Source organism: Leptodactylus fuscus, chromosome 2, assembly GCF_031893055.1.
Source record: "Leptodactylus fuscus isolate aLepFus1 chromosome 2, aLepFus1.hap2, whole genome shotgun sequence".
Lineage (NCBI taxonomy): Eukaryota > Metazoa > Chordata > Amphibia > Anura > Leptodactylidae > Leptodactylus > Leptodactylus fuscus.
The window spans coordinates 34,050,451-34,064,809 of NC_134266.1; the positions used below are offsets into that span (position 1 = coordinate 34,050,451).

A 14,359-nucleotide genomic window follows, 5' to 3' on the forward strand; every position below is an offset into this window, starting at 1 on the left:
GACCACATAGTCCTAGATGTCAGCCTGGTGACTAGGTGCATGCGGCTTAACTACCACTTGTGCTGATCCCTAGCAATCAACCCTAGATTACTTAAAGGGGTGCACCCAGCTCAAGGATCATATTTAGACTTTTACCTTATACATTGCTTTATTTATCCATCTCCATTTTACTAAGTCTCTCTCCTCTGTGTTTACAGCTAGTTGTCTAGGTTAACTGATCCATTAAAACGGACCTTCACAGCAGTGTGAACAGCCCCTGAGTGCAGTTTACAACAAGCAGTAATGAGCTGGAAACCATTAAGTGGAGAGAAGACAGGGGAACAGCTGAAATTCTGACATGAGAAAACCCCTTTAAGGCTAAAGCCCCACGTTGCAGTAACACAGCTTTTTTTGTTGCAGATTTTGTTGAGTTTTGAGCCAAGGTCAGGAGTAGATTGAGCAGAATGTAGAAGTGTAAGAACTTCCTCTATATTTCCCATTCCTTTTGAAGCCATTCTTGGCTTTGGCTCAAAAAAGTGCAATAAAAAAAATAAAAAAAAGCTATGTTTCCGCAATGTGGGGCTTCACTAGAGAGAACAGTCATTTAACAGAGGACAAAGATGGGGCAAAAGAACAGGCACAGAACCTAGTTAAACCTCCCAAAAGGATTAGGCCTAATATGAGGACCTACAGCCACGTATCTAAATTTACAGTGAGCATCTGCTATTGGATGTTATGCCTCGAGTATACCACCACATGTCATGGGGCCGGCAGCCATTTTGTCCCACAGTGATGCTGCATGAACAGAAATGGATGATTTGTACAGCGTAGTATATGGAGACTCCAAACACGTAACCTAGTATCGCTGAGGATCTGAGGCATTAGCAAGCGCTGCGAAGTCTCCATTTTGGTAACTTGAAGGGCACAGACCTATGCCAAGTATGCAATGTGGGCATCCATTTTATAGCTTTTTATTTACGCTAGGGAATTAAGAGACATGAACCACATGTCCCAGCATTATACATTCTACCCTTCTCAGCAGTTTCAACAAAAATGAACACAAGGTTCTTAATATGCATTGTGATAGCCTTGTAGAAGCCCACCGGCCACTTCCTGCCAACCTCTGTATAGAGGGTCCCTAAGTGGCTTCTCACAGGAGAACACAGGCTGATTTCTAGAAAGAAAAATCTTCCTACGGGTCTGTAATACAGACCAAGCGATTCCCGCAGTCAGTTCCAGCTATGGACAGAAGATAAGGAATCTATGGACCCCGTTTTTATGCCAAATTTTCATTTATTTCAGCTTTTGTATTCGTGAAGAATTAAAGACATTTCTAACCCATTTGGTCAACTGTTGCACAGTGTGAGGCCCAGAAGAAAAGATCGTAATGAAAGATTCCACCATATTAGTGAAAGAACCTTTATGTTGATGCACATATTACAAAGCAAGCTGAATAACATTGGTTTACAGCATGTGATAAATTCTTAGAAAGTAGTAGATGCGTTCAAGGGGTTGTCCAGGCCTTCTCTCCCACCCCACCTGACTCGGCATCATGGAGATAGAATTGGACCCATGCCTTTGCCTAATGGGCCAGTTCACAATACACGTTAGGCATTGGAAGGGTTGCTTCGGCCATCTTAAGTAGAATTAGGTCTCTCCAGGTCTGATGTCAGATCAGTCAAGAATGAACAGATGGACAACCCATTTATGGTAGACGTTACCTGAAAAGAACTTGGGAGACGGAGAATGGATTGATCATTTTAGGAACAGACACCCTGAAGATGCCTACTAGAAGAAGTGGTTAGAAGACAAGTGTTAGAGATATTTGACAGACAACTTATTCTACAATCCAGGAGCTGGTTAGAGGTCATCACACCAGTCAGGTTTGCACGTCCACCATGGTACTCACAGAAAATGTAATAAAATTCAAGGAGGAAAAACCCATAAAGGCTGCTGAAAAGAAAAATCAAACTGGAATGTTTCCCAAATTTCTAACAGACTTACATGGTCATAAAACATTGTCAGATGGAATCACACCTGAGAAACAAGATTACTGCATTAAAGTCTAAGTATAGTAGTCACATCAGATCATGTGACACTGCCCACCCTATAGTCAATGACACTGTACCACACAGTGATACGTAACATTCTATTGAGAAATCGGGATCGGCATCCTGAGGCCCCCCCCAGATTTACATCAATTCACCCGGTGTAACACACATACAATATATAGACAGTCAAGTATTAGACAGGTCGACGTACTTCAGATTCAGCATTATACTGGAAATCTCATACACTTCAATATACTGTGTTATGTACATTGTATTATACAGGCATATTCATTACACATACAATGTATGCAGAATACCTCCTTAAACAATTGCAACAAAGAATGCACCACACAAGTCCTCCGGCTGAAAGAGTATTCATGGTCGGCCATAATGTTTGTGTATATATATTTTTTTTTAGAAGCCAATGGCCTGATTGAGGAATGGGGCCGTTTAGGTCTCAATTCTTGCTTAGGTCTCAGTTTTTGGTGAATTTCGTATAATGGAACATAATACAGGTCTCCTTCCAGGCAACATGTGCAGTAGATTATCTAAAGACTGTGCCAAGTGGTATCCCAACACGTATCATATCGGTACCATTATCCAACCCACGTGCAATTATTTATCCCAGTATCTGCCCACTGTACTAGCTGGTATATTCGTTTTTTATGCCTTTTTTCACTTTGTTAATATTTCTACTATTGTAGCCGTTTGCATTTTAGATTCCGGCCCTAAAACCAGGAAAGTGTGTGTCATTGCCTGGTTGTCGTTTGAGAAAAACTGCAAATTTAATTGTACATTTACGTTGAAGGAACACTAACAAGTGCAAGCCTACAAGGAAGAACAGATTCTATCTTTGGCTTGGATTTCCTTAACAACGGTCTGGTCCAAGCTGACACATCAACATCATTACTTGTGTGTTTTCGGTTTCTAATACATACATAGAGGAAAACTGTGTCTCATGGGAACGGCCATTCCCAAGACAACATGGCCCAAGTGAGATGACAAAGATCAGTCCTACGACAAACTCGGAATGGTGTTTAATAATAGTCCTTGTTCCAGGAGAACACCCGTTACGTGGAATAGGACGCGGGTGTTTATTAAACTACTCTCGTCAGTGAGTCCATCTGGTAAAAGTCGATCACCGCGTTCTTGTTGACAGCATTCACGTCATTATGAAGGTGTCCATACTGAAAGTGGAGAGTTATGAAAGTTCTTGCACTATCTTAATGTGCTAGAAGGCTTGGGGAGTGAAGGGACAGATATAGGCTCAGTCGTATAACTTCTACTGGCAAACAATCTTGTCGCTTGGATTGGTTTCCTACATGAAATTGTGTACGATCCCTTACATAACTGCTAAAGGGGAAGGGGATTGTTTTCAATGCTTCAAATTTTTAGAGCTTTTTTTTTTTTCCCCGTAAACTGGATCAAGGACCTCCACTATATGAATAATCTGCCTTGTTGTGCATCACTAGCTTGTTGTCCACAAAGTAGAAACTGTCTGATTGTGTCTCATAAGGATGGATGATCATTTCACGAACTGCAAAATACAAGACATGCAAGAATAAGTGCAAGATCAAAGAGGTTAAGGAAGATCAGCATCTCACTTATAGGGTAACCCATACAATATATCCCACAAGGTAGACCACCATAAAGGATCAAAGGCATATAAAGTAATAACGGACTATTAGTTCAGAGGCCTCAAATAAGGCTCTATCACAGACAACATTGACCTATCAGTAAGATTGATACTTGTTTAGCTCTATTTACATGGAGCAGTCATTGGTACTGTATGTGACCCAACTATTGTTAATAGGAGCTTTCAGGTTTGTTTGTTTGTTTTGTTTTTATTGTCTGCGATCAGCAGACTTAACAGCGATTACTTGTTTCCTGGCTATGAGGAAGTTTGGGATCACACATTACTACTACTAGCCCATATAATAGTCCCTTTTAACTAGAAACAAAAATATCTGACACCGTAATCTCCATATGAATGTGCTCAACCAGAGAACAAATTAAAGGGGATGTCCAGAAGTTTTATAGTGATTGCCTATCCCACAGACATAAGCCTCTGAATGGTGGGGCGACAAAGATGCATAAAGAGCAAATAAAGCACAACCAGACACCAATGACAGCCGCATATCCCCGATAAGAACCAAAGTATCAGACATGCCAAACTCTGACATGTGCAAAGTTTACTCTTCCCCTCCTAAACTTCTGCCATCAAAAGAATAAGTGGACACCTCCATTTGCATTACTAATATAATTCAGTAATGCATCTACAGTGAGCAACTACGATCCCATCAGTAATCCTTGGGGCTACTAACTGGTGGTTTGGGCCGCACATAGGATTCTTTTATAATAAAATATTCTGAGCTTTAGGTTCTCCATTTTATGACACAAAGCGTGTCACCATTATAAAAGTCCTGACATGTACTTATTACTTAGTGTCATGGCCTTAAGTGTTGGCATCTGACATTTTTTTTTTTACAGAAAACGAAGTGTTTTTCCCACAAAATTATTGCAATTACATAGATTTTGTTATACACATATCCATTTACTTTGGCTTCCCCTCCCCCACCCCCTTTTTTAGTGTTACAATGCACACAAAACTCAAAAAAAAAATGGGCCAGATAAAGTTACTGGCACCCTGAACTTAATATTTGGTGGCACACCCTTTGGAAAAACTGAGCTCAATCGCTTCCTATAACCAACAAGCTTCTTCCGCCTCTCAACTGGACCACTCTTTTGCCACCTGCTCCAGGTCTCATATTTGGGGGTGCCTTCTCTTCTCCCAACAGCAATTTTAAGATCTCTCCACAGGTGTTCAATGGGGTTTAGATCCAGACTCATCTCTGACCACTTCAGAATTGTCCAGTGCTTTGTTTCTATCCATTTCTAGGTGCTTTTTAAAGTATGTTTGGGGGTCATTGTCCTGCTGGAAAACCAAAGACCTAAGACCAGCTTCCCTACATTGAGATCCAAAATCCTTTGGTAATCTTCAGATTTTAATACAATGTTCTTTTCTTTGTAGGCCTCATTCCGTTTTCAGTAAACAGTAGAATTATGTACTTTACCAAAAAGCTCATTTTGGCAAACCGAATTCTAACTTTTTTTTAGATCTCTGTTAACAGTGGGGTCCTCCTGGGTCTCCTGCCATAGCATTGCATTTCATTCAAATGTGGACAGCAAGTTGGTGCCGAAACTGATCCACCATCCGGACAATGCTACATTGCAACCTTTCATCAGTTTTTCCCTTCCATCCAGAGAGATTATCTACAGTAACATGGGTTGTAAACTTCTTGATTATGTTGCACACCATGAATAAAGGAACATCTTTGGAGATGGACTTGTAACCTTGAGATTGTTGATATTTTTCCAAAAATTTAGTTCTCAAGTCCTAAGACAATTCTCTTCTCCTCTTTCTATTCTCCAAGCTTAGTGTAGCACACTCAGACACACAATTCGAAGATTGAGACAACTTCTCTCCTTTTTATCTGGTTTCAGGTGTGGTTTTTATATTACCCACACCTGTTACTTGCTACCGTCAAATATGAACGAGCATCAGGGGCAACACGGTGGCTGTGTGGTTACCACTGAAGCCTTGCAGCGCTGGAGTCCTGGGTTTGAATCCCACCAGGAACAACATCTGCAAGGAATTTGTATCTTCTCCCCATGTTTGCATGTATTTCCTCCCATTCTACAAAGACATACTGATAGGGGGAAAAAAAAAAAAAAAAAAATGTACATTGTGATCCCTATATGGGGCTCACAATCTACATTAAAAAACATAAATAAAAATTTGAACGAGCATATCACAATTTTGAAAAGGTGCCAACAATTTTGTCCAGCCCATTTTTGGATTTTTATGTGCTATTATGGTATGTCTAATTTGCCTTTTTTCCCTCCGTTTTTTGGAACACCACAACACACAGAAAGGAGATAAAAGTGTATAAAAGCAAAATTTTCAGGGGTGCCAACACCAACACTTACAGCCATGACTGTATATTGCCTATCCTTACTGAAAGATTATTCTTTACAGAGCCCTAGACAATCTGCTTACATTATCAAGATCAGCAGATATGACGGCGGTCATTTAAGAGTATACAGTAAGAGTCGCAATACTCACTAAGTTCTTCTGAAAGTTGTGGGAACTCGTAGATATGTTCACATGTGTTTTTACTGCTGGGGATGCAAAACCCAAATTCAAAGTCAAAACTTTTTAAAAGCTGGTCACGAAAATAATGCCTCTCGATCATTCGGAAGTTATTGATGGGCTTATCGCCGACTGTAAATTCAACCCTGAGGACAAAAAAAACCAAACAGATTTAATATGAAGAAAAATTATATGTATTTATTAACGCACTTTAAAACTCAGATCTCACTCTCATCTGATATTTCTCTACAGGGGTTTATAAGCTGGAGCCGAACTAAGGGTAGGTTCACTGGATTTCCATTCTTCTGGACCAGACCGCAAAAATGGGCAGCAAAAATTATAACGGGACTGTTCACATGTAGGAATTTGGCAGTGATTTGGGGGTTGATTCTGCTTCTGAAACAGCAGGATATTCCGCCTCCCATTGTTTCCTATGGGAGGAAGAGATCACAAAACCATCCTGCTCAGTCTTGCCGTCTCCCTGCGACTAGACCCAGTCACCCTGAGGAAAGCAAGAGCAGAAATCCTATTCCTTGACTAAGCATTTTGTTGTAGGTAGCTGGCGGACGAAAAACGAAGCAGCAATTCCTCTTCATTTTTCGCTGTGTGAACAGCCCCTAAGGAGGTCTGTCAGATCTCTTATTTTTAACCTAAATGGCTAGAAAAAAGTCCTGCAAGCCTGACTAGACAGGCTGATCAGAAGGGCCAGCTCTGTCCTGGGGAGCCCCTGGACCCAGTACAAGTGGTGGGTGACAGAAGGATACTGTCTGTGGTGACCTCCATGCGGGAGAACAAATCCCACCCCATGTAAGAGACCTTGATGGAACTTGGCAGTACTGTAAGTGACCGTCTGCTTCACCCCAAGTGTGAGAAGGAGCTATCGCAAGTCCTTCCTTCCAACCGCGATCAGGCTGTATAATCTACATCAGACCAAGCGAAGATCACTCCGCACAGAGAACGAATGATTATGACTATGAAGTCTTCCTTCTTTCTCTTCTGTTCCTTAGCTGCTATGGACTCCTAGTATATCTTCTCTTCTCAGCTTATGTGTGTCTACGTCTGTAACATATTACTGTGTATTATCCTGTATCTGTATTACTAGGCTGCTGTAACATACTGAAATTTCCCCACTGTCGGACTATTAAAGGATTATCTTATCTTGCCAATTTCTGGCAGATCTGAGCTGGACAGACACCTGCTGCAGATGTGAACCCTGCATAAAGAACAAAACTACAGAAAGTGCACATTTAGCAGCATATCTTGAGAACGGTGCAGAACTGGTGCACAAAGTATCAGAATACTTTTACAATGAATGAACCTTATTTTCTGAAACAGGACTACCCCTTTAAGAAAGCTAATTGAAAGCCAGCAACCCAAAGAAAGTCCATGAACTTGCTGTACTTGACAGATACATTTTTCTTGCTGCAATACCTTATATAGCGCAGATCTGGAGGTTACTGCAGCCATTTATGGAAAGGTTCTGCCCGATCACTAGACCACAAACCACTAAGCGCAGCTTGTGAAATAGGGTTTTATTATTTTCTCACTCAGAATGAAGTCAGTCTATATCTGATATTTGCACCTTAATGCTTATGTTCTACATCTAAATCTAACTCTTTGGAGAACTTCGATGGGACAATAAGTACAGAAAAAGTATCTTGGAACCTACTTAAACGGATTTTAATATATTTCTCTTTTTGTGATCAGGTTTGTTCATTTAGGATTCTAAAACTGAACGTCATCAGGTTTCCAATACGGGAAATTAACTCCTGCCATTCCTGGCTACTGACTATTTTAAGATTAAGTTTTGGCATAGGTCAATTTGACCTCTCCGGTGGATATACTGGGGGAATATATAGAACATCAGTACTTGGGGGAGTTTATATTAAAGCAAGAGAACTTTGGGTTAATAAGTGCTCTATTATGTGAATAGAGAACACAAATTCCGGCTTCCCCGTCTGACACTCCGTGATTAAAAGTGTGCTGATACAGGGAAAATACATCTGGTCCAGGCCTGGCAGGGTGATAAGAGTTAGTTGCCTGGGGTGAGAGATAATGGGCACACAGTCACCAGCTGCTCACCACGCTTTTTTGGTCTTCATGAGTCAGTAATAAAGTTAATAATTTTTTCCTATAAACATTCTTTTAGCCCCCCCCCACCCCAACATTAAAGGGATTGTTCAAGATCTTCCCTTGGTCATTGATCGATGGCGGTCTGACACACAGGCCCCACACTGATCAGCTATTTTTAAACACAGTACAGATTCGGAAGCAGACTGCTCCATACACGATGTAGTGGCCTGACTGCGCTATTACAGCTCAGCTCCCATTCACCTAATGAACAACTGAAAGCCACAGTTGCTGAGTAGATGAACGTCGAAAAGAAATTTGAGATGTAAATCTGTGGCCTCAAGCACACAACGGTAGTTTTGATCCACAACTCCGTATAAAAGTACAGTCTCATTCATTTCTATTGGCCCAGACATGACCCCAATTTTTGCAGCCGTTTGTCCATACCTTATTCGAGGACCACAAATTATGAATAGTGTCCTGTTTTTGGTCACATTTGTGCCACAGACCACAAATCATACAAGATCCATGACTGTGGATGACATACTGGTACAGGTTTTTGTGCGGATTGTGGATCAGTATTTACGGGCCATAAATCCACTACGGTCACAGGCAGGAGGCCTATAAATGGGCCCTTGTAATACTACAGGGTACAAATTGCTATTGAAAAGCTTTAGTGGCACATACGAAAAAAAAAAATTAAAGTTGATTAACAATATAAAAAAGTTTTAAGACTTCTTGTTGTTCTGAGCTTTAAAGAAGACCTTTCATCAGATTGGGCACAGGCAGTTCTATATACTGCTGGAAAGCCGACAGTCGGCTTTCCCGATCTGTGCCCTGGGTAAAGAGCTATCAGTCCCGGTACCGTAGCGCTTTACAGTCAGAAGTGCGTTCCTGACAGTCAAGTACGTCCTTCTCCACAGCAGCGCCTATCGTGCTGTACAGTGTGAGTGGGGAGGAACACCCCCTCCCCTCCTGATAATACTCGTCTATGGATGAGCTGTGTGAGCAGAGGGGGGGGGGGGGGGTGTTCCTCCCCCCTCACACTGTACAGCGCGATAGGCGCTGCTGTGGAGAAAGACGTCCCTGACTGACTGTCAGAAACGCCCTTCTGACTTTAAAGCGCTACGGTATCGGGACCGATTTACCCAGGGCACAGATCGGGAAAGCCAGTAGTGCACTGAATTAAGAGCACTGTCGGCTTTCCAGCAGTATATAGAACTGCATGTGCCCGATCTGATGAAAGGTCCTCTTTAAAGGGAACCTGTCAGGTGGTTTTTCCACCATAAGCTGACCCCATCATGTGCAGGATGAAGTAATGACCTTTCCAATGCTGCCCCTCTGTAACCTTTATGTCATATCAAAGTGAAGTTATAAATGTTTGACAACATAAAAAGTCATCTTATGTAAATTACCCTAAGTGGTAACTTCAGACTAGTCACAATGTACTCTTGTTAATCCTAATTCTTGGGCATGACCGATATCTCCATCACTCCTTTCACTTCCAGTCATCACAAAGGAGATGTCAATCACGCCCTGGAGGATTAGCAAACTAAGCTGCTCCCGCCCACATGACTACTGAAGGTAATTTACATAGGACTTTATATTTTGAAACATTTATAACTTCACTTTTATGCAACAGAAAGATTACAAAGGAGATCAATGGGAAAGCCAATACTTCATCCTGCACACGTTGGTGGAAAAAATACTTGACTGGTTCTCTAATATTGTGCATTTATCATCACAGCCGCTTTCAATCTTTCGACTCATATCTATTGGTTAGACTGGTCTTAAAGAGGTTTTCCCACTAAAATAGCCATATTTAAATATAAAAGTTAAAAAAATTTTTGCAAATATAAAAATTACAAAGTTTGCAGAGTTTTAAAGATTTTCTCCAACCATCTTAGTGGTGACCATCTGGTCTTGGGAGGTTGTCAATATAAATGACCATCAGTGCCGGAATTTTCTATGGCCTGAGACTTGTCAGTAAACCAGCCATGATGTCCTTATTGTGTCCGGGGGTTATCTTCTAATACATGTACCTGATAACCTGTCCATATGAATTAAATCATGGCAGAGTTTCTGACAGATGTTCCTTCATACATGGTTGTATCTACTTGCAACCAACCATGACAATAGACTGTCACCCTAGGTTCACACCGGCATCCGAATTTCCAATCCAATTTTCTTTCTGCATTTTTCAAGTGGATTCAGGGACGGAATCCCCAAATGTAGAGCGAGCGCTGGTGTCAATCTAGCCTAGATGGTTAGCGTATCTCAAACTCAGAAAATCCTTATATTTGCAAAAAAATTTTAATGGTCTACAAATTAAAAATGTTTATGTTTATGTGAAAACCCCTTTTGGAGTTGGCCATACACTTTAGGTACTAGCTGGGCAAAAGGTTCTTCTCCCACTTCCTTATACACCTGCACGCTTTGCCAAGAGTGCATGTGTTCTGAATGGGAAAAAGGAATAAAGACATTGCCAAACATCTCTAGCCATTGAGGTCAGAGTCAGTAGGCACCCATAGACATTAGATGGTTGGACAGTCCCTCTGAGATTGGTGGGTTTGGCTGCCCTCCATGTAATGTGTTATGGCCACCTTTACTTCTGTCTTTTGCTATAGTAGTTTTACTCACGTGGCTCCAACTTGACGCAGTCGCAGGAAAGCAGGGGTGAACTGATACCTTACAAATCTACCTGCGTTTGGATCCACATCCTTTTTATCGCCAAGTTCCCGCTCTACAACATAAAGAGAAACAAATCTATAATTAGCAAAATTATAATAAAAAATGTCAGAATATTGAAATTTAAGTATTACTGGGATTTTCTGGGACCAATTCTTGAAATAGGTCATTAATATTAAACAGAGTCTGATGGGACCTTCACAGATCAGCTGATCAGAGTGGTAGAAGCTTCCTTGTAGCCATTGCTTCCACGTCACAGGTCATGTGACGTCACAGCCATCAGTTAGGTGACCTGTCTGCAGCACAGTCTCATTCATGTGAATGGGGATGAACAACAATAACCAGCACAAACGCTTTACAATGTACAGTGCTGTGCTTGGACTGAATGCTGCAGTCTCTTCAAACAGCTGAACGGTGCGGATAACATGTCACACCACACTGATGTAATATTAACTAAGGATAGATCAGCAATGTCCTAGTCCTGGAAAAGCCCTTTAGGTCAGGGACCCACATGGCACAGATGGCGATAATAAAAAAAAGCTTTACCGTCACAGCAAAGTGGCGAATCCAATCCCCACTTTGCGGAAAAATACGCACAATGGACACATTGCAATCTCCAAAACCACGATGGCCATGTATTGCAGTTTTTCACAGAAAGCTTGCAGGGGTTTCCTCTTCGGACTGTTTCAATTATACCTATGGGGAACAGCCAACATTTCTATGGGTATAATTGACATGCTGAGATTTCCAAAACCATTGTGATCTTGAAAGTCGCAGCGTGTCAATTGTACCTACGGAAACACCATCAGTTTCCCGTATAACTGAAACAGACTCCGCAGAGGAAACCTCTGCGAGCTTTCTGTGAAAGCAGAATCCACCTCAAAAATCAGCTCCAAATTCCTTTGTGTGTATGTACAGCTGTGTGCTTTGTCAGGGTGCGAACCAGAAAAATTAAATATTCCTGTGCAAGAAGGCAGAAATTGTTTGTGTGTGACAGAACCAAGCAAAGTATTAAAAAAAAAAAAAAAAAAAAAAAAAGTATTAGGATATACATTTTCCTTCCATCATCTGCATATTTATTTCGGCAATATATACAGACCCCCTTGGAATAGCTTTTTAGGTTTCTTTAACCGAGTCATGTCAATTTTTCCATATAAATAAATTGCATATCACACACAGCACAATGCAAAATGACTTTGGAGCTTTTCACGGGACTTTCTAATAGCCGTCATCCTAATTCGCTCCTCGCTATCAAGCAGAACAAAACCATCCAGTGTTTCCCATTTCTATCACTCACCAGATGCCGGTGGCTTTGTGATCTCAAACAGGACCGTTCCAGACTCCATATCACGGATTTTAAATCGGGTGAAGTCTATCTTGTAAATGTTCTCTTCTGGAGTGCATAAGTAATCTGAAAAATAGAAGGAATTGTTATTCATGTTTTCTTCACATTTGACTGTAAAATGCAGAGAACGGCAAGAAATAAATTTGCAATCATTTTGCCAGTTATAGTAGAAGTATTGTTGTTAAAGGAGTCCTAATCCATAAACCGTAAAGATCCTGGGTGTAGCATAGAGGGAAAGAAAGGGCCGCACTGAATGACTGGGCGGAATCAGAAGCGTCACACAATGATATTCAGCTACTTATGGGATTGTATATGCAACAAACTACGGAACCAGAAAGACCCAATTATAAGGCAGTAGGGTATACTGGGCGTCTGTAGTAGCCGTAGAGCCTTTGAGAAGTTTTAAAGGGATCCTATCTTTCAAACCCTTTTTATTTTTTTCTAACATGTCGGAATAACCTTAAGAAAGGCTATTAGTCTCCTACCTTTCGTTGTCTTCTCTGCGCCACTGTTCTCCTAAAATCCTGGTTTGTCAGTATGTAAATGAGTTCTTTCGCAGCACTGGGAGCATCCCCAATGCTGCCAGAGAACTCTCCAGTGCCGCCTCCATCTTCATCTGGAACGAGGTCTTCTTCCAGCAGTGTCTTCTAATTTCTAGGCCTTGGGCAAGCCGACTGCGCATGCTCGCGGCCATTTCTTCGTGGCCAGCGGGCATGCGCAGTTGGCTTGCCCTAGGCCTGAGGCCTAAAAGTTAGAAGACACCGCTGGAAGAAGACCTCGTTCCAGACAAAGATGGAGACGGCGCTGGAGAGTTCTCTCGCAGCATTGGGGACGCCCCCATTGCAGTTTGAGCGCTAGGGCCCGCCCCCAGTGCTGCAAAATAACTCATTTGCATACTGACAAAAACCCGGGATTTTTGGCGAACGGCAGCACGGAGAAGACAGCGAAAGGTAGGAGACGAATAGCCTTTCTTAAGGCTATTCCGACGTGCTGGTTAGAAAAAAAAAGGGTTTGAAAGATAGGATCCCTTTAACACCACTACTTCAAAATAAGTTCTCTTTACTTCGACACAATTATTAAATATTGTAAAATGAATTAGATGCATTATTAGACATATAAAAAAAAAAAGTTTGTTTTTTTAATGGCAGCAATGCAAAGTAATCTGTAATTATACAGTCACATGCAAACATCAGAGCGGAGCGCTGGAGGACGTACAATGGCAGATGGAGCAGCGTTACATAGTAATTATACTCCATGTGTTGCCGTATGTCTAACATATTCTCTCAATATACCATAGTAATGCGGTATATGATCAAGTGTGCAACACTTTTTTCTTTCATGAATCTGTATGCTGCCATATAAGATCAGAGGCAATGTAAGGCCTTATTCACACAACAGTAAAACATGACTGTCACACTAGCTTTCGGTTTTCCCTTCTTTGGGTCCACTTGGGTACCCGAAAAAAGGAAAGCTATTCTGCTTAAAAAGCAGTTACTTGCAAAAATTGGCAGACCCCATAGAGTAATGGGGGTCTGCTGGGTTTTCACCCAAAAAATCTGGAGAGAAAAGTCCAGCTTGCAGGACTGCATGCATTTTTTTAAAAAGTTTTTTTTAAGAGGGTTCAGGGATGGAAACACCAAACGTAGAGCGAGCGCTGGTGCGAACCTAGCCTCAGAGGAGCTTTGCACTTTCTGACTGACCCCAACAGTTACCATTTATGAGAGAGGCCAAGCCAGACCGCGGAAGTTTAGAGCAGTAGGTGTCGGTGGTTTGGCCTACCAACTCCATAACCCTGCTGTGAATTACTTTTATGGTCACATCCGTAAAAAACACTGGAGACTTGTGTATCATCAGTAGGAGAGCTCGCTTATGTAACTCTCAAAGGAACAGAAGTCCCATCACCATTATCTCCAGATCTCAACAGAGCAACACAAGACATACACTTATAGAACATACAAGCTTTCTATGACAGAACAGGTAGAAGACCTATAGGAAATGTAGAGTCAACGTTCGCCCAATGTAATAAATTCAGCCTTAAAATGCTCCATGGAAATCTTCACATTAAGAGAATTA

General features: G+C 41.5%; 1 protein-coding gene across 1 annotated transcript in view; it reads right to left on the reverse strand.

Annotated features, from left to right (window-relative positions):
* Positions 1–1,208: 1,208 nt before the first annotated feature.
* UNC119 (unc-119 lipid binding chaperone) overlaps positions 1,209–14,359 on the reverse strand; it is a 40,023-nt gene continuing 26,872 nt past the window's right edge. Inside the window, exons 3-6 of the mRNA XM_075263579.1 lie at positions 12,239–12,352; positions 10,894–10,996; positions 6,157–6,329; positions 1,209–3,567 (exon numbers count right to left, since the gene is read on the reverse strand). Of these exons, the coding sequence (XP_075119680.1) occupies positions 3,455–3,567; positions 6,157–6,329; positions 10,894–10,996; positions 12,239–12,352 (503 nt within the window). The 3' untranslated portion in view covers positions 1,209–3,454. The remainder of the gene's footprint in view (positions 3,568–6,156; positions 6,330–10,893; positions 10,997–12,238; positions 12,353–14,359) is intronic.